The following is a 23,136-nucleotide window of genomic DNA, read 5'->3' as shown; positions in this document are numbered from 1 at the left end:
TCAACTAACTATAAATAGATAATTATCATTTTATCAAGCTAATTATTTCCTTTGACTATAATATATATGGCAACATACTAAGGAACTATAGTCTATAATTTAGAAAGATAATTATCTCTTTTGACAATACAACAAATATATACTATATTTAACTCTTAAATTAGGGGATGATGCTCCTTTCTTTTGCTGGCCTAGACCGACTTGGTCTCACTAAACAAAATGCTTTGATCAACAATAATAAGGTGGTCTAAATTGAATTTATGGTGATTTGAAATTGGGTCAGGAATAATTTGGGTTGAATTTAGGTCGGGTCAATAACAAGTCATGTTGATTTTGAGTCGGGTTAGTAACAGATCAGGTAGAAGTTTTAGGTCGAGTTAGTAATAGGTCGGGTAAAATTCAAGTCGGGTCAAAAACAAGTCGGGTTGAATTTGGGTCGGGTCAATAACAAGTCGAGTTGATATCGGGTCGGGTTTGTAACATGTCGAGTTAAATTCGGGTCGGGTTAGGAACGAATCAGGTTGAATTCAGGTCGAGTTAATAACAAGTCTGGTTAAATTCGGGTTTTGACGGGTTAAAACGGGTTTGGGTCAATTTTGGTTCAAGTTGGGTTTGGTTCAGGTCAATAATTACGGGTTACACTCGAGTCGGGTCATCTCCAGGTCGGTTCATGTTCAGGTTCGCACTACTATAAAAATAAGCAAAGAGACCCGTTGAAATATCCTTTACAAACTGCCTATCAACGGGTCTCTATCTAAGGGGTCTGTCAGATAAACAGACCGCCTATAAGGATAGGGTCTGTTATTAAATGAAAAAAGAGCCGTTACGCAAAATACCAGGTTTGTTAGAGTACTTTTTTTAGAATAATTTATTAAAGATAAGAGACCCGTTGTAAAAGAAATAGGGTATGTTTGCTAGATATAACAGACCCGTTAAAAGAGAAATGAAGTCCTTTTGAAAATTAAATTCAGACCCTATATCAAAGATATGGGGTCTCTTTGGTTTTTTATTTTTTTATTTAATTCATCAACCTGTAAGATCCGTTTTTAATCTAACAGGTCTGTTAGCATACCTTTAATTTTTTATTTTCCAAAAAATCAAAAAAATAAAATATTTAAATGGCTTTTTTTTTTCCAGCAATTTCTTCAATAATTACCTGTTAATTTTCTTTTAAAACTAATTAACCTGCATATATAATATGTAATTCAATAAAATTTCTTGACAAATAAATTTTTAAACCTACTTCATATATAATTCAATCAATCCCATTACAAAAAACACACCCATATAATTTTGTGCCACCCACGATTACACCATTACAAAAAAATAACTAACCCTTAACTTTCTCCCATTCTACCATGTACACCATTACAAAAAAAAAAAACCATGGCACTATACATCAACCATTGTTTCCAAAAACATCAGCACAACATATATTCAAAAGCGTAAGTGCTGATTAAAAATTTGAACCAAAACGCAAGCAGTTACCATACTACTGTCTTTGATTTCGTCATTAGCTTAGTTTAGTTGCTTAAGCAAATATTCAACCCAAATATCTCGTATCTCATCAATTTCTTCTGCTGAATAAGCTTCTTGAGTAAAGAACTGCAATGCAAATAGCAAAAAAAAAAAGAATTAAATAGGATCATGGAAGTAGTGTTAAATTTCAATTGAAAACTGAATATGTGAACCAAAGCTCATAACTGAATTTCAAAACCAAACAAAAATTGAATTTCAGAACTTATTTTCAGAACTAAATTTTAGAACTAAATTCTAAACAGATTTTAGATCTGAATTTCAAGACTGATTTCAGACAAGGGCAAGGCAGGGCAGGCGGTGTTGCGGGGCAGGGGGTGTGCAGGGTAGGGGAGTGTGCGTAGGGGGTGTGGGTGCAGCTGCCCTGCCAAGGTAAGGCGGCTGCTGCTGCCCTACCAAGCCAAGGCGGATGGCTTTTTTTTTTTTTTTTAGCTCGAATATTTAGCTAATTCCTGCCATTTCTTAGGAGGGGAAATATACCTTTTTCAGACATCTGGTGAATGATGGTTTAATCAACCCAAGAAAAAAAATAAATGAATTTACTTTAAGGAGGATGTCTTTGTTTAATGATTATGGAGTATTACTTAAAATACTAATATGTGTTACTTTAATCACAAAGTCATAGATAGAACGGTTTCATAGAGAATTTTTCGTGAAAGGCAAATATTAGATGATTTCAGCCACCAAATAAGTCTCTTGGGTGTAGGAAGAAGCATCTCAAAGCCTATATACTACTGAGTTTCGAAATATTTATTAGAGGCAAAATTAAGTCTTTATAATAAAATATACACGACTTCAAACCTTTTTGGGGCTTTTATTTAGATTTTCGAGATCGATGTCAAAAATTCAAGTGATAATAGAGAATGTTTTTTAAGATTGTCAAAATTTATTTGAATTCATATACACTCACTAGTTGGTCACATAAAAGCCTAAAATGATCTTGAAGCAATAAGGCGCGTACATACTTCATAGCAAACTATTTAAAAGGCATGCATTTTAATAGAATAAAATCAAATGAGTATCATAACACAATTACATTCAAACAAAATTCAAGTATCCAGTCCCAACTCAAGACTCGAAGGCGGCTGCAGCTGCTGCCCTGCCAAGGCAAGGCTGCTGCTGCTGCGCTGCCTAGGCAAGGCTGCAGCTGCTGCCCTGTCAAGGCAAGGCGGCTGCTGCTGCCCTGCCTAGGCAAGGCGGCTGCTGCTGCGCTGCCTAGGCAAGGCTGCAGCAGCTACCCTGCCACGGCAAGGCTGCTGCGCTGCCTAGGCAAGGCTGCAGCTGCTGCCCTGTCAAGGCAAGGCTGCTGCTGCTGCCCTACCTAGGCAAGGTGGCTGCTGCGCTGCCTAGGCAAGGCTGCAGCTGCTGCCCTGTCAAGGCAAGGCGGCTGCTGCTGCGCTGCCTAGGCAAGGCTACAGCTGCTGCCCTGTCAAGGCACGGCGGCTGCTGCTTCCCTGCCTAGGAAAGGCGGCTACTGCCGCCCTGCCAAGTATAGCTAGGCAGAAATATTTTGGTTAAAGTGAGCAAATTTTGGTCAGAAATATTGAGTTGAAACAACTAAAGTATCCGAAGTGCATAAGTTCTAACCTTGTCAGTAATCCATAACACCCTTTTTTCTAAAATCTCGAGCATGTACCAGCACAAAACGTATCCATAATCCCTCTTGTGTTTAGGTTGGCTAGGACACTACAACAGATCATTCATGAGTTACTTTATCATGTCCAAGACCTACAACATATCATTATATGTTAAGTTTACAAAGAAAAAGTGATACCTTTGGTTGCTTCCACCCAATATATGCATCCTTTTTTATTTTCTTGATATCCTTGCGATGGACAACGCTAAATTGTTTGATTCCCCTACATAATTATGACAATATCAAATGATAATAATGATTGTTATACCAATTACTTGAACATCAATACAAACATAATGAAGTCATTAAATGATTACTCAATTGCTTACTCATTGATGATTGTTTTAGCAAACTCAGGTATGCTGTCTGCTCTACTTGGGTCCAACCAATAGACTATCCCATTCCAAGGGCTAATAACAGCTAACATCCAATTCCGACTACATACAAATTACACGAAAAGTTAATAAAGTAACATATCAATAATTATCAGCTATTGTAGAGAAAACACATATTGCACGTACTTTTCATTATAAGGTGTAAAGAATAATTGGTTACGATTCTTTCCTCATTGCACCCAAACACACAAGCTAAGTATGTAGACGGGTTTTCCTCTTCTATTGTTGAAGTCATTGGGGATAGAACATTGGAATCGCAAAATCTAAACATACCCGAAATTCCTTCTTCTTGACATTGCTCTTTCAAGTACCTTTCCCCGCCATCCATAAAAGGTCAAACATGTAAGAAGTTACTGAAAATAGAAATTCTCAAATCTTAAAAATGTAAATGAACTTACTTCATGAAAATATTCAAGTGAGCTGCTCCGATCTCTTTCTAGAAACACCAATTAAGCAAATCTTCGTAGTTAAGAGTAACATTAACCACATGTTCAGTCAAAAATACAGTTTTTTGGAAACTTAAGGAGATGGATTCACTCCTCTTTTTTATTCCCAGAGCATGACTTTTTAACGATTGTAACCAACTAGTAGTCACTTTTTCACAATCTTCAGCACTGAAAAGATACATGTCAGTGCTTGATGTTTGGGATGATGCCGATCTTGGGGATGGAGTAGTCACATCTTTTTCCAGGTGCACATTAGCCTTTCACATAAACAAACAACATATATCAAGTAAATGCAACTCTTATGTTAAAATCAATTCTGAACTAAATTTAGTTCTTTAAAAAACTAATATAACATTAATAGGGAAAACAAGGAATTTATAGTTAAAACTTTCAATACAATACCTTAACTGGAAGAATCAAGTGAATTGGCCAAGCAGTGTAACTCTTCTTAGCTTGGCAAACAAAGATTAATTCTTCGTTTGGACATGGCAAGGGAGCATTCGGCACAATATCTTCTATAATAGAGACTCGGCGGTGACCAGGGGGTAGTGATTGGACATGATTTCTGATGACTTCTTCTGCCTTCTCTATATAGACTTTCCTATTAGCAACAATTACATGTCCTTTATCACCATCCTCAATAGCCAGTTGACAATCACTCCAGCCTTATACAAGTTATCACACAATCAAATTTCATATACATAATTTACATTTGAAGATGTATGACTTTTAATACAATACCTCAGGAAAACTGAAATTGCTCTGTTGGAGGCCAAGATCAGTTGAGATATCATCATGATTGTTCTGATGTGCATGGTCAGGTTGATTAATTTTCTCTGTTTGAGGCCAAGAAACATGGTACATCTCAACCTCAGAGCTTTGATGATGAACCTGGTGCACGGGAGGACTTAGTTAAGCCTCATTATCATGTAAAACATTAGCAGCATCCTCAAATTGAGACTCTAACAATTGATGACCTTCACTTTGTTGTCTCTCAACCCCTCTAGTTACTAGTTGTGTAAGTGGAATGTTAAGCATTCCATGGTCAACCAAATTATTTAATTGGGTAAAACCTAACCTATTACCATCAAGACCACCAAAACCACCAAATTCAGCTTGACCACCAAAACTAGTCTGACCAGAAGAACCAACCTGTTGACCATGACCAGACTGACCACCAGAACTAGACTGACCACCAAAAGCAGGCTGACTACCACCATTGCCAAATTGCCAACCAGCCCACCCAAACTGCCAAATTGACCAAAAGTATTTGATTGACCAAAGATGGCCATGAACGATTTCAATTGCTCCTGATTTAAGCATGACATGATGAAAGACAATAAAAAATTCTGATTATTTTTCATAGTTCCCATCTCTGATTGCATTATGTCGATTTTTGCATACAATTGGCTTGGTGCGGTTGGTTTGTTAAAGCCAAAATATTCCTTATTTGTGATACCTGATCCAACTGCCCTCACCGAACCACCATGCTCACGCTTATTCAATGCTCTTGCTAATATGTCATCCCGACCATTGCACACGAATTATCCTCTTTGAGCTTGAGCCTCCACTGCAATCTGCAATTTAATAGATGAAACCAATTGACATAAATTCAAATCAATAAGTCACAAGAATTTAATGAAAAAAAAAATTGTTGTGCAGAAGAGTCTTCATTAGATTTCTTACTATAGCTTCATGGATTTCTCTATCGACTGGATTTTCAAAAAATATGATTCCATCTTTGACCTGAGAATGAGCTTTGATCCAAGTCAAGTGTCGAGGCACTTGTGACACATGGACTCCCTGTTTTTCAAGTTCTTTTCCTGGCATTGTACAAAATTAATTTAGACTTATGTTTGAAGTATATTTGGAGGAAAATTTCAACACCAGTACTATATATATGGCAGTTACATATACAATAAATGTCAAACTCACTATTTGTTCTTCAAAATATTGATACCCAAGTCGGCCTCCTCGATACTTTGAGGTCTTCTTCTTTGCCCTCACACGATTTTTTTCACTCAATTCCTACAAAAAAATTTGAGATTAAATTCACTATACACTATCTTGGTAGAGGAAGCTTAACATAAACTTATAAAGCATCAAAACATATAAGCTTTGTAAAGGGGATAAACTGAATTTCAGAGTTGAATTTCTTTTTTTTTTATGGGAAGTAGTGGCAGAATTTATTAAGCAGCAGGGGGGCTGAAATCAGCCATTACAAGCTCCATAAGTGCACCTGGGATGTCTTCCATCCATACCATAGCATCCTCATAGTTACTACTTAGAGAAGCTATACTATGAGCAACTCGATTCCCCTCCCTCTCGACAAAAGAAAAAGAAACAGAAACACAAGACAAAGAAAGCTGTAAAATGTCTAAAATTATTTAACCAAACTCAGAGGGACTAGCATCAGACTTTCACCAAACAGTGGTAAAGTTTCAAGCAATCGGTTTCTAAGCATAGCCTATTGAAACCAGATTGTAGGAAGATGCTCAGAGCTAAATTTCAGAACTAAATTTTAGAATTGAATTTCAGAACTGAAATTTAGATCTGGATTCAGAACTGAATTTTAGAAATACTGAATTTCACAGCTGAATTCAGAACTGAATATCAAAGCTAAATTCAGAACTGAATTTCAGAAATGGATTCAGAACTGAATTTCACAGCTGAATTCAGAACTGAATTTCAAAGCTGAATTCAGAACTGAATTTCAGAACTGGATTCACAACTGAATTCCAAAGCTGAGTTGTTTCCTAAATTCAGGACTGATTTAAGGAAATGGTAGGAAAAAGGGTGTTTGCAAAGCAGGGGATTGTGTAGGATCATGTAGCTAAATTTGAATCTAACACTCAGATTATTTCATAAAAATATAACAGCTACTTGAAACTCCTTCGAAGTACAATATTTGACGAACATCTCCCAATCTGTATCTTTTATAAAAGGATATTTTCATGGGGGTTGTTGTCTAACTGCTCCATCTTCTAGATACATCCATTCAAGTCTTAACCTAGTCTTGAAAGCTTTCCATCGCTTAGAAGCTTGTGTCAGTATCCAATTTCTGCGATTCTCGATGACATAAAATCCCTTCTGCATTGTTGATACAGAATTATTAAACCTTCCTTTGTAAAAGTATATTGTATGACTTATTCAAATAACTTATAACTGAATATGTTTGCTTACTGTGATAGCATTGTAGACTTCGTCTAAGACTCCATTTGGAAGGTCAGACCACTCCTTATAAGTAATCGTTACTCTTTCACGGGCAACAACACCAATGTAGGTGGAGAAATGAGACGTGTGCCCTCCAACCGGAATTCTTTTAATAGGATGCCACTCCAAACGAATCTTGGTGCCAGCTTGGATCGCCTTCCCCACCATAGCAAGTACAGTATGACCCCTCTCATCCTTACGCCTTATTTTCTCATAATCCTCATAATGTAGTGTGTCACCATCATTGGATGGGCGCACACGTTTTTTCTTTCTAGCCATCAACCTATAAAAAAACAAAAAAATAAATTTAATAGGTTAGTTGAATGCAAAAATCATTGTAATAATAAAACCAAAATTTTAAGTAGGACTTCCTAAAGAAAAACCAATAATAAAAACAAGTTAACACTTTATAAAAAAAAATATTTACATGTTTTACGAGATCGCTTTCGCTTGACATTTTTTTCTTCTTTTTATCTTCAACCCATGTAACCTCATTATGATCATCTCTCACATATATTTAAGAGTCATCAACATTATCATCCACTACTTTTCTTGTTAAAGAAGGAGTCTCCAACACACTATAAAAACAACAATCATCAATGGAGTGTCGAGGCCTTGGTGTTATGACTACTGACCTTCGCTTATCTAAGGGGTCAGTCATATAAAAAATTTGCTTAGCTTGGGTAGCTAAAATAAAAGGATCCTCTTTGTGACCAACCTTGTTAAGATTGACCAAAATAAGTCCCAAATTACTTTCTTCAACACCGTTGTTGCTGTCAACCCATTGACATTTGAAAAGAGGAATCAAAAACATGGTGTAATGCAACTCACAAATCTCTTCAATGACTCCACATTATCTCATTGTACCACACACGGGATTCTTATCTTTTGCACTAGCAAAGTGAATAGCTTGAGCCTCTAAAGTGACCCCACTATTTTGCATAGTGCTATTTTCATCTTGGAACTTTGTGTAAAAAGTGCAACCATTTATAACATATCCTGAATAGTATGTTGCACTAAAGTCAAGTCCATATGCTAAACTCTTGACTCGATCTGAAATTACTATTGAAGAGTCATCGAGCTCCCTCATTACTTCATCTTTGAACTAAGAAATGAATGATTTGCTATGTTTGTTAGCTAATGCCTTTTCGCTTGCTCTTGGATTGTACTTTCTCAAGTGTCTCATATGTCTTTCAACATAGGGTGCAACTTCATCCTCATTATGCAGAATATATGAGTGTGTCTTCTGCCAATTGTCATAACACATATCACGTTGCTTACGATCTAAGGTTCCCACACCATCCATTCGTCCACTATGATGAGATGCAGGAATCCCTATTCTCATTGAATTTACCATAAAGTCACCTGCATATTGTAGTACTTCTTCATAGAAAAGTCGCTCAGCAATACAACCTTCAGGTCGATAAGCATTCTTCACATACCCTTGGTATGTTCTCATTTGCCTTTCAAAAGCCCATTGAACTCTCAAATATATTGGACCACAAAATCTTATCTCTCTTAAAATGAACCATGATATCAAAAAAAGATGGAGGAAAGTTCATCTCTAATTGACATAAAATTATAATAATTTCTTCCTCCAAAGCATTCAAATGTTCGGGATCAACGACTTTACTATAGATTGCATTAAAAAACAAACAAAGTCTAGTAATGGCATATCGAACATTTTTAGGCAATATTGAACGAATAGCTACAGGCAACAAATTTTGCATCAAAACATGACAATCATGAGACTTAAGGCCCACAAGTTTCAAACTTTCCATGTTTATCAGGTTGCGGATGTTAGAAGAATAACCTTCTGGAAATTTCACCCCGGCCAAGCTTTGACATAACTCGATTTTTTCTTTTCTAGAGAGCGTATAAGCAGCCGGTGGCAAGTACTTTCGACCATTCTCATTCTCAACCACATGGAGTTCATCTCTAATCCCCATTTCCTTTAAGTCGTCTCTAGCTTTCTCCACATCTTTGGTCTTTCCACTAATATTTAATAGTGTACCAATAACACTATCACACACATTTTTCTCAATATGCATCACATCAAGCGAATGTCTCACAAAAAGGAATTTCCAATATGGTAAGCTCCACAATATTGAACACTTTTTGAATCCTTGCTGAGGAAGAAGTTTTTTATGCTTCTTACCATATGTGATCTTGAGATCTTTGATCTTTTGAAACACCTCTACTCCAGATAGTATCTTAGGGCGCACCCTATACTCTTGTTGTCCATTGAAGGCCTTTTTCAAGTTGCGATAGTGATGAGTACATGGCAAAAATATACGATTCCCATCAAAAACATTCTTCCTAGATGCACTCAACCACCTTCCTGGAAAACCCTCCATGCATACGGGATAAGCAGTTTTCCCGTAAACAGTGTATCCTGATAGATTACCATATGCTGGAAAATCTTGAATAGTACAGAACAACATTGCTTTTAAATTGAAATTTTCGTTTCGATGTGCATCGAACACCTCTACACCTGTTTCCCACAACATCTTCAAATCATCAATTAGTGGAGCCAGATACACATCAATATCATTACCAGGCTGCCTTGGACCAGAAATTAGTAGTGATAACATCATATACCTTCTTTTCATGCAAAGTGCAGGAGGTAAGTTGTAGGTAATCAAAACAACAGGCCATGTACTATAAGTGCTACTCAATGAGCCAAATGGATTGAAGCCATCTGTAGACAAAGCAAGCGTAAATTACGCTTTTCTTTGGCAAACTCTGGAAATTCTCCATCAATAAACCTCCATTGTGGGGAATCAGCAGGATGTCTAAGCATTCCGTCATCCTCTCGACCATAGGCATGCCATGTTAACTTTTCAGCATCTCCGGCATTAGAAAACAGCCTTTTAAACCTAGGTATTATTGGAAAGTACCATAATACCTTAGCAAGCACTCGTCCTTCATCATTTTTGTATCGCGAGGCATTACAAATTGCGCATCTCTCTAACGATTCATTCTCGTTTCGATACAACATGCAATCGTTAGGGCAAGCATGAATTCTTTCATAAGGTAAACCCATGACACTCAATGTCATTTTTGCCTCATATGTACAACTCGGAAGGACATTATCATCTGGAAGCATGTCTTTTACCAATTCTAGGATCATATTAAAGCTTTGATCAGTTAAACCATGACCCACCTTCAAGTTATACAGCTTAAGTATGGCAGACAACCTTGTGTATTTAGTGCAACTTTCATACAAAGGCTTTTCAGAGTCACTTAATAAGCTCTCAAATCTAGTGGGATCTTCATCAAAATTCTCATGTACTACATGGAGCATTTCCTCTAATCTATCTCCCTCATTTGTATGTTGACCTTCATTAACATTATCTGAAAAGTTACTCACCGAAGCTTCATCCCTACATTCTCCATGCCAAATCCAACGGGTATATGTTTTATCAAATTCCCATTTCTCCAAGTGATTAAGTATCTCTTCGGGTCTCTTGTACTAGAAATTATGGCACATGTGACAAGGGCATGGTAGCTTATGGCGGCCTCCACTATTCTTAACTGCAAACTTAACAAATTCTCTTACACCTACTTGATATTTTGGGTCACCTGGCTTAGTTGTTGTTATCCAACTTCGATCCATTTAATATTGTCTACAGAACAACTAAAATAATTAATCCCATTCTAATTATTTTATTTAGTTTTTATACACTCCTGCCCCTGCCCCTGCCCCTCTCCCTCTCCCTACACCTTTCCCCTCATATTCTAATAATTAAATTAACAAAAAGCATAACTCAGGAACCAATAAGCAACGAAACTCACGATTTTGAGTACATGCATGAATCTATAGTGCATTTGTAATAAAAAAAAACAATTTGGAAATCCCAGCCACAATAAAGATGTCATACAATCTAAAATTATGAAGTATTTAAAGGGAAAAACCCAGAACATTAAACATCATAAAGCATAGAAACTAAAACCATCATAAAACCCAGAAAATAAAACGACGAACCAACACTTGATATGAAAATTCAAGTAGCAGAAATCTGAATAGACTTACAACTTTTAATAAGCAACCCAACATTAACTAAAATAATAGCAGATTTTCCCAACATTGACGAGTTACTGGTGCAATTTCTTTTTCATTTCTATAATAGCAGATTTCGCCAACAAATGTCGAACAAGATAAAATTTTTATTTCAATAATTCATCTCCACAAACAAACCAATAAGTCTAAAATAAATTAAATTAAAAAAGTCACAAACAAATATATAATCGATACACAAGACCCAAACAAAGCATACATGCATTAATTGAGCCAAAATTCTAACCTTTAAGTTTGCGGTGGAGTCGTGGAGGAGCTGTGGAGGAGCCGTGGAAGAGCCGCTGCTCTTTCTTTCTTTTTTTTTTGTTTTTTTGAAGAAAACCCAAAGATGGGCAGCGCTACCAATAACACTGGCCGTAGTACAATCGATGAAATCAAATGTTCATTTGGGAATTTGATGAAAAATTGAAGACATGAAATCCAATGTTCTTCGGCAATAGAGGCAGCAATTGAAAAATTGAAGAGGGTTTTTTTTGATGAAATTGAAGGGTTTATTTTGGGTAGGAATTTGGGAGGGAATGGAAAATAAGATAGGCGGCAATAATGGAACTCTGTAGAAATCGAAGTATTAGCATTATTTTTTTACCTTACATGTATGAGACCCGTTGTAAACAACAGGTCTCTTACCTAAGAGATCCGTTGTAAATAATAACGGGTCTTTAATATTACCTTGTAATTTTAAACCGCAAAACATAATATTTGGCGCCTACTATTACAGACCCGTTACGTGTAATGTAGGGTCTTTTATATAAAATAAACCCGTTAAATTGTACAACGGGTCTCTTAAAAGGGGTCCCTTTGCCACTTTTTGTAGTAGTGTCGCGTCTCACATACTCGGGTCTAGGGTTGGTTTCCGGTCGGGTTTGGGTCACCATTTTTTCGGGTTCAAATGGATCGGTTAATAATCGGGTTCGGGTCGGTATTTCGGGTTGGGTCAGCTTTTGACAGCTCTAGTTTCTGGTGTGTCCTTAGTATTTTTTTAAAAAAAAAATTAAAAAAAGAAATTATTTGTAATTTTTTTTTTTTTTGGAAATTATTTGTAAAATTCAGTTAGTATATATATGAGCAATGATATTTACATTTTTTAATATTGACATTCAATCAACTAATATGGAAATTTAATAACATAAAATAAACTTTGTAAAATATTTTTGAAAAAGGAAAAATTGATAAAAATAATCTCAACTTTTGTTAATCCCAACTTTGAATTATTTTTAAATAATTCGAACTTTGGGGTTCATTCGCTCAAAATGATCCCAACCAGTTACCTAACCTGTTACAACAGGTTAAGGTGACACGTGTCACCATGTAATTGGTTGAAAATTAAAAAAATTAAAAAAAACTTAAAAAAATTGAAAAAAAAAGAGAAAAACTTTTTTTTAAAAATAAAAATAAAAAACAAAACAGCTCCACCCACGACCACCTTCCACACCACCAGCCACGCCCCTGCCCGGAACCCCCCATTCTTGCCGGCGGCCAAACAACCTTCCCCCTCCCTAGAGCCGGCGACGGTGATGCCCATTGCCTTACCCACTGAACCCACACAACAAAACCCCTAAAAAACCCTCCCCTACCTCATCAAACCTCTTGAACGACCCTAACCTACCCTCGAAACGGACTAATTAGGGGTTTCGGGGCTGCGGGAGGGTGGTTCGAGGGCTTAATGCAATAGGAGATGGTTATTTTAGGGGTTTTGGTCTGCAGGTTAGTGGTTGCGGTTTGGTGGTTCATTGGGTAAGAAATGGAGGAATGGGTTTCGCCAGCGTCGGTGGGGGGGGGAGGGGGGAGGTTGTATGGGTGCTGATTAGGGAGGGGTTGTCGGAATAGTGGTGGTGGTCGTGGGATTGTGTGGGTTTGGTTTTTTTTTTTAAATAATTTTTTCAACCTATAAAGGACTGACACGTGTCACTTAAAACTTAAAAAAATAAATTATCTATTCAACAGGTTACCGATCACTTGGGACCATTTTGAATGAATAATCACCAAAGTTCGAATTATTTTAAAATAATGCAAGGTTGGGATTACTTTGAGCAAACCGACGAAATTTGGGATTATTTTTAGGAAATTTTAGATTTTAACACCACACAAAAACCCGAAATTGGTTTTTAACACTCCCATAAAAAAAATTATTTTAACACTAGACAAATTTTAATAAAATGGATTTTACTACCACTTAACTGATTCCATTTAGGAATCTGTTAAGTGGGGCCATAAAGCCATGTGTCGCTTTATTTTTGACAAAAAAAAGAAAAAAAAATTTAAAAGAGAAAAATTTTAAAAAAAAATAAAAACCTAAAACTACCTAAGCCACCCCAGCCCCACCACTGCCTCCCCCAACCCACCACCGACGACGCATTTCCTCCCCCTCCCTCCCCCAACCCACCTGACCCCCATTCCCTTTCCCATAACCGTAATTGGCTCCAAAAACCACCAAACCCAAAACCCTCCTTCCCCAAAATGGCCACGAATTCAGCCACAAATGGCCGAAATCAGTCGGTTAAGGCCACTCAGCCCCCAAATCCGGATTCATGGCCGCTTTGGGGAAGGAGGGTTTTGGGTTTGGTGGTTTTTGGAGCCGAAATGGTTGCGGGAAAGGGAGGGGGACGATTCAGGTGGGTTAGGGAAGGGGATGCGCCGCCGGTGATGGGTTCAGGGAGAGCAGTTGTGGGTTGGGGGAGAGCAGTAGTGGTCCATCTAGAATAGGTAGATCGGGGTCCATAGAAGAATTTGTAGACCTTAAGAAAAATCAAGCCCAAAAAAATAGCAAACTCTTTTGATTTTTGTATTGCTAGACAGTGTCCAACGCTATGAGACGGGCATAGGCCCATTCTTTACACCTTTACCCAAAAAAAAAAATAAAAAAAAGTAACAATTCAATACTATGGAGTATTTGGGCAAGTGAACTAAGATTTGATTCAAAAATATTGGACTAAAACAAATGGGATAGAGAAAATTATAAAACATGATTTGTTCTTATTTATTGCGAAAAGTTTGGAGTAACTTAGCTTGTTTTGTAGCATAGAGAGTTCATTTTAAAAGATGATTTGTTCATTTTAATTACAACTAGTTTTCAAGCTTGTATAGGCAAAAAATAATGGCGGGGGATTGTGGGTTCAAACCCCACTAGAGATAATTTGGGGCGGGGATTCCTTAACTCAAACCGAGAAGATATATAAGAGGTTTCGATCTGATAAGATCCTTCTTCTTACCAACTTAAGACCCTTCTCCTTACCAGCCTTAAAAAAAATGAACATGACACACTACAACCTCTTAGATACTCGTACACATATAGTGTTAATTAATATTTGTGACCTCTTTTAACTATAACATTTTATTGATTATGAGTAACTTATTAACTGTAACTTTAGCAGATTTTATAATCTTTAACAAAAAAGTGTAGAACTTTTATAAAAATATCTTCAATATGATGAATTTTCAACCATAACTTTGGTAGAAATTGTTAGGATTTTAACAGAAATCAGTACTCCCTCTATTTTTTTAATTGCAACATTTCATATAATAGGTCATAATTTAATTGCAACACTTCTTTAAAATGGAAATACACTACACTATTTTATTATATCTCTTTCCTTACCTTTCTCCACTTTTGACTTACTTACACTTTTTATTACCGGAGCATTTCTTTTCATTTATCTCCCCTTACTTTTACCTAAACTATCGAGGAAGCCCTAGTTTATCATCATGATAAACAAAATCATTAAACAAAATCGTTTATCTAGTGATATTTTTGTAAATAAGTCAATCTAAATTCCCACTCAGCATGACATTTTTGTAAACAAATTAACATTTGTGGGCCTACATTTAGTAAAAAATTGTTGATTTATTTACAAATATACCACTAAATAAATGTTTTTTTTGTTTATGACGATGATAAACTTGGATTTTCCCTAAACTATTCATATATTATTATGTTTTAATTTGTGGGCCCACATAAAACTCTGCGTGCGATCAAGCTAATGCAATTAAAAAAAAGAGAAGGTATTGTGTGCGGACTATTGTACACATAATTACGTGCGATAGACTTGGCTGATATGTTTCATTTGTTGGCTAATATGTTTTTTGTGTTTCTTGATATATTCCTTTTGTTGGATGATATGTATGTTTTTTAGTATTTTTTATTTTATTTTATGTTTGATATGTTCCTTCTGTTGGCTACTATTAGACATCAGTTGACTGATATGTTTCTTTAGTTGGCTGATATATATATTTTAATTGTTGGCTTATATGTTTTATTTTGTTGGCTTACCTGTTGCTTTTGTTTGCTGATTTCATCCTTTTGTTGGCTCATATGCTTCATTTGTTGGCTAATATGTTCAATCTGTTGGTTGATATGTATCTTTTGTTGGCTGATATGTTTCATTTGTTGGCTGATATGTTCATTTTGTTGAATGATACGTTTTTATTAATGTTTGATATTTCCCTAATGTTGATTGATATCAAACATCAATTGGTTGATCATATGTTCTTTTTATTGGCTGATATGCGTTATTTGTTAGCTAATATGATTAACAACATACGAAGTATATTTTTATCTCCTTCTCTCTCTTCTTTCCCCCTTTTCCTCTCATTCTTTCGCTCTCTTTCAAATGAGTATGGGGTTTCTTCTATGGCTCATTGACAATAAACAAATAAAATCCCACACTCCACGCCCACAAACTCACTCCCTCACTCAAACTCAACGACTCGCCCACTCTTCACCACCCCAACCACCTACTTCACCACCACTCGCCGCCCTCTCCTCCGCCGTATTTCCCTCTCCACCACCACCACCCGCTCCACCTTCACGACCCCCACCACAATGTCCACTATCACCAACTCCACCATCATACACATCGTCCTCTTTAACGTAAACCCAACAAAACCCACTATCGAACAACCTTCTCATGCCACCACCGATCCCAACAGCCGTAATTCGCACCGCATCACCAACCATCGTTCACAACGCATCACTAGCAGCGAACTCCACTGCACCGCAATTCGCACCGTTTCACCTTTGTCATCGTCATCTTCATTTTGAGGGGTTTTCGACTCAATAAAAAAATGCATCATTCTTTTAATTCGGTTAGCTAGTTCAAGCATAATGATGATGTTGTTCTGTGAATTGTAAGCCCTAAAATTCCAGTTTTCTTTGAGAATTGAAATGAATGGGTGGGCTTCTTATTACAGTGGTAGTTGTTGTGTTTGAAGGGAAAATAGGCCGCCGCACGAAATATTTGGTGCAAACTGGCGCACCTAATAGTTTGTGTTAAAAAAAACAATTAGAGGTGATCAAGGTTAGCTCAGCCTGATTTTGGGCAGAATTTTTCGGCTCGGTCCGAAAAATTAATTTTTTTTGGACGGGTTTGGGAATACATTTTTACGCATATTTAGTTTATTTTTAGGCCCGGCCCGAAGGTTTGGGCACTAAAATTCCCGCCCAAAGCTTGGCCCGGCCCGAGAAGTGGGCATAATTTTTTAGCTTCGGCTCGGCCCGCCTAATGATTTTTTTTTGACACAAATCCAAGCTTAGCATTTATTAATTCATTAAAAGTTCAACATCATTACAAATAACCCCATGAAGCTCCGGAGGATATTCCTCCAGCCACACACCGTACTCATTAAAATTATTATTTAACAAAGCTAAGCTATGGACAACGCCATTCCCTAACCTCTTGACAAAAGAAAAACAGCAAGAAAGACACTCCCTAGACATACGTATGATATCCTTCACGACATTCCCAAAAGCATTAGGTGGCCCGCCCAATGATTACCTCTAAAAAATGGAGAAACTTTCATTAAAATTTAAAATTCAATATAATGAGATTTCAATCATAACTTAGAGCATAAATTCTTGCAAAAATAAAATTAGAAAAAACTTGAGCAGAAATCTAATCTAATATATATAAATAAAGTAGGCATTTTTCGGGAGCATTTGGCGCGCCACATAAGAAAATGTATTATTTTGTCCAATGAAAAATTAGATTAATAATTTATTTTAGAATTAAAAAATTTACTCGCCACAGTGACGAATAAGTTTTTAGAATTTTGACACATAGGTAAAAACAACGAATAGAGAATAATTAAAATTTAAATTATTTTTAAAAACCAATAATTATCTTCTCAAAAAAAAAAAGTAATAATTATCTTTTTTACATATATGGATGCAAATTTTTGATCGCAAATATCTTTAATCTCTCCCTAACAAATATTATAAAAGTTTGATATTAATAATGTACTCATCGAGACGAATAAAACTATCTCATATGACTAATTTGCCATAATTTTTAATAGTTAAACGATTATAAATGAGACTAACATTTTAAACAGAACGAGTATATTAAATTAACGCATAGGCAAAAGACTTATTTTGATCAATAAGAAAACGAGATTTGTCATTTCTTTTTTGAATTAAAAATTTAAATTGTCACATAAGCAAAATTAGTGAATAAGATTTGGGATTTTAAATTCAAGCATCACATAAAATAAATAAAACAACAAAAGATAACTTTAGGGATAAAATTAAAACTTATGATATTAGGAATTTTATCCCTATATTTAATGAATGATCTTCATAAATTTACAAAATTTTAAATTAAATAAAATGATTTACTAGAAACGTGCATTGCACGGGATTACATCTAGTTATCTTTATTTTCCATTGTTTTCTTAATTCACATTATTAAGGAATAAATAAATTATTTCATCATTCATATAGAAAAAACAACCCCATAATTAATTTTGACGTGAATTTACAGCTAATATATATATGTTTTTTTTTTTTTTGAAAGAAATTTACAGCTAATACATATTTTCTTTTTTTTTTTTATGTTTTCGGATAGAAAATTACAGATAATATATTTTTTTTCTTTTCTTTTTTTTTTTTTAATGCTTTCGGATAGAAAATTACAGCTAACATGAATGTACACACATAATTGTATGTATTTTATTAAATTGAATCATGCCATATTTTCAGGACTAGTAACAAACAAAATAGGCAGTTCACATTCGAAATCTTAGTCAATTAATACCCCCTTAAATAGGTCCTACCAGTCTACCACCACTGGAATCTTTAACTCAAAACTTCTACTTTCTCTCTTCTCTGATTCCTCTAATTCTTCTGCGAATCAAGTTCCTAGGTACTCTTTCTCCTACTCTTTCTAAATTTTACCCCGTATCTTTTTCACGTTATTTTTATTTCACTTTAATTTGATCTCTGTTTTTTCAGATTAAGTTAATAATTTGTTTTGCAGCGGATTTGCTTAAACAATTAATTTATTTGACACTAATTTTGTTTTTTATACGGAGTAGTATAATTACGTAGTAGTTGATTACAAATTTGTTGTGACTTTTTCAATTAGTGTCAAATTTGTTGGCCAATTTGAGTAAATTAATCATGTTTTGGATTAGTTTTTTTAGGTTTAATTTATTGTATTAGCTTAATTGTGCCTGAATTTAGGTTGATAAGTAGTCGTTGAGTATTGTGTGATTTTCTAAAGACTTCGATTAATTTTTTAATCATAGTCAGGTTTTTTGGCTTGTGCAATGATGTTAAGGTTTCCAGCTTTATATAATTATACTACATTATTTAATTTTTTAGTCCTTCCGTCCCTTAAAATTGCTCCTCTAATGCGATTAAACCGTAAATATCTTCATTTTCATTTTGGTAAAAATCATACAGGTGATATTAGAAAAAATATACATCAAAGATCAAAGTGGCAAATTTTTAAGGGAATTTTGACTGAGCAAAATGTTATTGTACATCCTTATTGAATAAGGTTTATACTCTGTATATTATTAAAGTTAGGTGCAACGTCAAACTCTAGCAAAATGTTGCGTATATTAAGAAACTTAAGAAGTATCATTATTATTTTAATGTTCGAGTTGATTAAGAGTCAACGTTCTAATCATAAAGATTGCGTGTATGTTTTGGTAAGTGGATACGTTATGATTGGCGGTCATCACTTCTTTGCTTGTATCTTAAGATTTACCATAACTTTTGTGTTGTTGTTTGTCGTGGTAGGTGGAAAATCTTAGTACAGTATAATATTGTAGTAGGACATTTATCCTCGTTAAATTTTGTTGGGGTGGAGGCTTGGACGGATGTTCAGCAATTCTTCTAGGTTGCACCGGGGTCCACGGAGCCAAACACCCACCAGCGCTTGCACTCGTACTATTGCGTTTAATTACACGCCTCAGCGTGCCCCATAATCCCGGGTGTAGGATATAAATTGTTGGTTTTAACAAAGGGGGTTAGTGGGTTTTCATTGAGCTAATTGATTGTTAATAAATTAGCCCACTTGTTATCTGAGTGACAACATTCGGACCTTTTGTTTTATGCACAAGGTGTTTATCTTCATAGTACATAAAATTAAATTAATGTGGATCTTGGTAGTGAATAAAATAGGAGTAGAATTAGTACAACAATTTGATCCATTCAAAAATTCATCCTATTTCATGATTTAAAATTTAATGAAATGAACTACCTTAAACTGTAATAATATCTGTGGACCTATATATGGCACACAATTCACTGTCATGCTGACAGTAGGCTGACTGCTGAGAGCAACTATGTTATCATTGTTTTCAATGCTATCTTTCTGAGAAATATTGAATTTAGGACCAAATTGTTCTTGATTTGTGAAATTTTTTAGTTGGCTAGTGGGTGGACTTGTATATGATAAGATAATAAGCTAAAACTATTTATGTACCAAACAATCTTAAACTTTCTATAAGCATAACTTCTTTAAGGCCTTGCATAATAGAAGGCAGTCCATCTGCTGTTTGAGAGTGCTCTTGTTATATAGGTGTGTTCTTCTGTGATTGTTCGACTGACTTTATGTTTTTCCTGGTAATTTTGTTAATTTGGCGAGTCATGTTGTGGATGTTTTTCCGGCCCTATCCTTTAGGGATTAAGGCTTCGGTTTGCATGTGTTTAGTTAGCTTATACTTTGTATGTTAAGAGTTTATATTTCCTGTTCAATAGAATTCTGAAGCATTTTGCATTTGACAGTTAACAAGTGGCATTGTAAGAAATCCATCAGTAAGAGGGAGAGATACTATATCTGGTACCAAGAATGATTGAGACGGGAGAAGACTCTATTGTGAAGGATGGAACTCTTGACATTAATGGAAATCCAGCTGACAAGAAGAAAACTGGGAACTGGAGGGCTTGCTTTTTTATCCTTGGTATGACATTCACTCTGATTAGAATTTAACTTTATTTTCTCTAATCTGAAGACAATTCATCATTGAGTTACTAAATTTGACATCGTGATTTTGTCAGGGAATGAATGTTGTGAAAGGCTGGCATACTATGGAATGAGTACTAATCTTGTAAACTATTTCATCGACCATATGCATCAAGGAAATGCTACTGCAGCAGAGAACGTCAGTAATTGGTCAGGGACATGCTACATCATGCCTCTTCTCGGAGCCTTTTTAGCTGATGCCTACTTGGGAAGATACTGGGTTATTGCCATCTTTTCGATGATTTATGTTATTGTAAGTTTGCTATAGCCTTCTAGTCTTCTCTTGTTTAATGTGTGACTGCTTGATGTCTTATCCGCAACAATTTTGTATACCATACACTATGACTTCTTAGTTGAAGGCGTGATGTAAAGTCGTGATTATTTTTGTTGGTATACGTAAGTTTTATGTTTTAAATTTGTTATACTAGTATTTTTTTCCCCTCTAATCTTGGGTTACTGGAAAATTTTGCTGAACTATGGATTTCTATGCACATGATGTTAAACTTTTCTTATGGTGTGGGACACCCTTTTAATATTAAACTACTCTAGTTTCTTACAGATGATTTGTATGATGTAGGGAATGGCTCTGTTGACGGTCTCTGCTTCCGTGAATGCACTGAAGGATACAGTGGCATTTGCATTTGTAGCTCTCTACTTAATAGCCCTTGGTACTGGTGGAATCAAGCCATGTGTCTCTTCCTTTGGTGCGGATCAATTTGATGAAACTGATGAGAAAGAAAGGGTGAAAAAGAGCTCCTTCTTCAACTGGTTTTACTTCTCGATCAATGTGGGTGCCCTTATTGCTTCCTTAGTCTTGGTTTGGGTCCAAACCAATGTTGGTTGGGGATGGGGGTTTGGTATCCCAGCTGCTGCTATGGCTGTTGCTATCGTGTCCTTTTTCTCGGGTTCCAGATTTTATCGATTTCAGAAGCCAGGTGGTAGTCCTTTAACAAGGATTGCTCAGGTTTTGATTGCAACCTTAAGAAAAATTAAGGTGAAAGTTCCTGAGGATACATCCATCCTGTATGAGACACCTGATAACGCATCCAATATTGTCGGAAGCCGAAAGCTTCAACATACAGCTAAACTTAGGTATGTTTATATAGGACTATATTTGCTTAATCCTTCTGTTCCACATTTTTTGATGGGAAAAATGGTGATTCTCTATTTCTTTTTGTAGACTTGTTTATATGTTAGGTTTCTTCATGATCTCGTCTACTTCTATATTTTACATCTTACATCTCTGCTTTACTATTTTGTACCGCTTCTTATGTTAAATGTTTATGTTTCCATTTCAGGTGTTTTGATAAAGCTGCCGTACCAACTGAAACTGATGATATCAAGGGAACTCCAAGCTCATGGAGACTCTGCACTGTTACCCAAGTTGAAGAACTTAAAGCCATCATTAGAATACTTCCGATTTGGGCCACGGGAATTGTTTTTGCTGCAGTATATAGCCAAATGAGCACCATGTTTGTATTACAAGGCAATACCATGGACCAGCACCTTGGCCCAAAACTCGAGATATCAGCAGCCTCTCTCTCAGTATTCGATACTCTGAGTGTCATCTTTTGGGTCCCTGTCTATGACAAGCTCATCATCCCATTTGCTAAGAAGTTCACTGGAAATCCACGTGGTTTCACTCAGCTTCAGAGAATGGGAATTGGCCTAGTAATATCCATCTTTGCTATGATTACTGCAGGAATTCTGGAGGTTGTTAGGCTGAACATTGTGAAGGAAAACAACTACTACGATTTGAAAACAATTCCTATCTCTATCTTCTGGCAAATCCCACCTTATTTCCTCATTGGCTGTGCAGAAGTATTTACATTTATAGGTCAAATAGAGTTCTTCTATGATCAGGCACCTGATGCGATGAGAAGTTTATGTTCTGCTCTGTCTCTTACAACCAATGCATTGGGGAATTACCTAAGCTCTTTGCTCGTTACGATTGTGACTCATGTGACTACGAAGCATGGGAAGTTAGGGTGGATCCCTGATAATCTCAACAGAGGTCACCTGGACTATTTCTTCTGGCTGTTGATGATCCTTAGTATTCTTAACTTCTGTGCTTATCTGTGGATTTCAAAGCAATACACATACAAGATGGCGGCTGGGCTTGCAAAGTAACCTTCAAACAGAGTATTACTTTGTTACGTACAAAGGTCCTTTAACTGCTTGTAAATAGTAAAGGCGTGGTAACATTAACCTTTAATTTTAGTTTGAATGGTTTGATGCTTATTGATCCATATGTTCCAGTTATTATTGTTGAATGAAAGCACATTCTTTAATAAAGGAATGTAGTGTGAACTTTTTAGAGAAGATCAATAAGATTAATGTAGTCTCTTCAGCCTAGTATCTTTTCTCTATTCTCCTAGATTGATTATCCGTATCTCAAGTCTCAACCCTTTTTCTTTACGTATCTTTTTCCTCATATCGCATCTTTTCCTCAGTTTTCCTCACATCGCATCTTTTCCTCAGTTTTGGTTTGGGTCCAAACCAATCTTTTGGATCGATTAGGCGTTGCCTCTAATCGTTCTGGAGTTTACTCCAATATGGAAAATAGTTAATGTGCGATAAA

At 35.9% G+C, this 23,136-nt stretch overlaps 1 protein-coding gene across 2 annotated transcripts; it reads left to right on the top strand.

The window, feature by feature from the left end:
- The first annotated feature begins 18,396 nt into the window (after nucleotides 1-18,396).
- On the top strand, nucleotides 18,397-22,928 carry LOC145568948 (protein NRT1/ PTR FAMILY 8.1-like). 2 transcript variants are annotated; one of them, XM_081628326.1, is made up of 5 exons: nucleotides 18,397-18,443; nucleotides 20,318-20,493; nucleotides 20,591-20,808; nucleotides 21,133-21,647; nucleotides 21,854-22,928. In XM_081628326.1, the coding sequence occupies exons 2-5, from the start codon at nucleotides 20,382-20,384 to the stop codon at nucleotides 22,683-22,685; spliced, it is 1,677 nt and encodes a 558-aa protein (XP_081484452.1). In that variant the 5' UTR covers nucleotides 18,397-18,443; nucleotides 20,318-20,381; the 3' UTR covers nucleotides 22,686-22,928. The 2 variants fall into 2 exon arrangements, with proteins under 2 accessions (XP_081484452.1, XP_081484453.1); XM_081628327.1 differs by lacking the exon at nucleotides 18,397-18,443 and adding an exon at nucleotides 19,983-20,111.
- The last annotated feature ends 208 nt before the right edge of the window (nucleotides 22,929-23,136 follow it).

The sequence above is a fragment of the Chenopodium album genome, chromosome 11 (assembly GCF_948465745.1).
Source record: "Chenopodium album chromosome 11, dcCheAlbu1.1, whole genome shotgun sequence".
NCBI lineage: Eukaryota > Viridiplantae > Streptophyta > Magnoliopsida > Caryophyllales > Amaranthaceae > Chenopodium > Chenopodium album.
This window is presented reverse-complemented; position numbering and strand designations above follow the sequence as displayed.

Excerpts from the sequence above, each read along its gene's own strand:
- LOC145568948 (XM_081628326.1), top strand. The coding sequence starts at position 20,382 with ATGATTGAGACGGGAGAAGACTCTATTGTGAAGGATGGAACTCTTGAC. Across the intron at positions 20,494-20,590 it reads GGCTTGCTTTTTTATCCTTG|GGAATGAATGTTGTGAAAGG; the intron begins GTATGACATTCA and ends TGATTTTGTCAG. Across the intron at positions 21,648-21,853 it reads CAACATACAGCTAAACTTAG|GTGTTTTGATAAAGCTGCCG; the intron begins GTATGTTTATAT and ends TTTCCATTTCAG.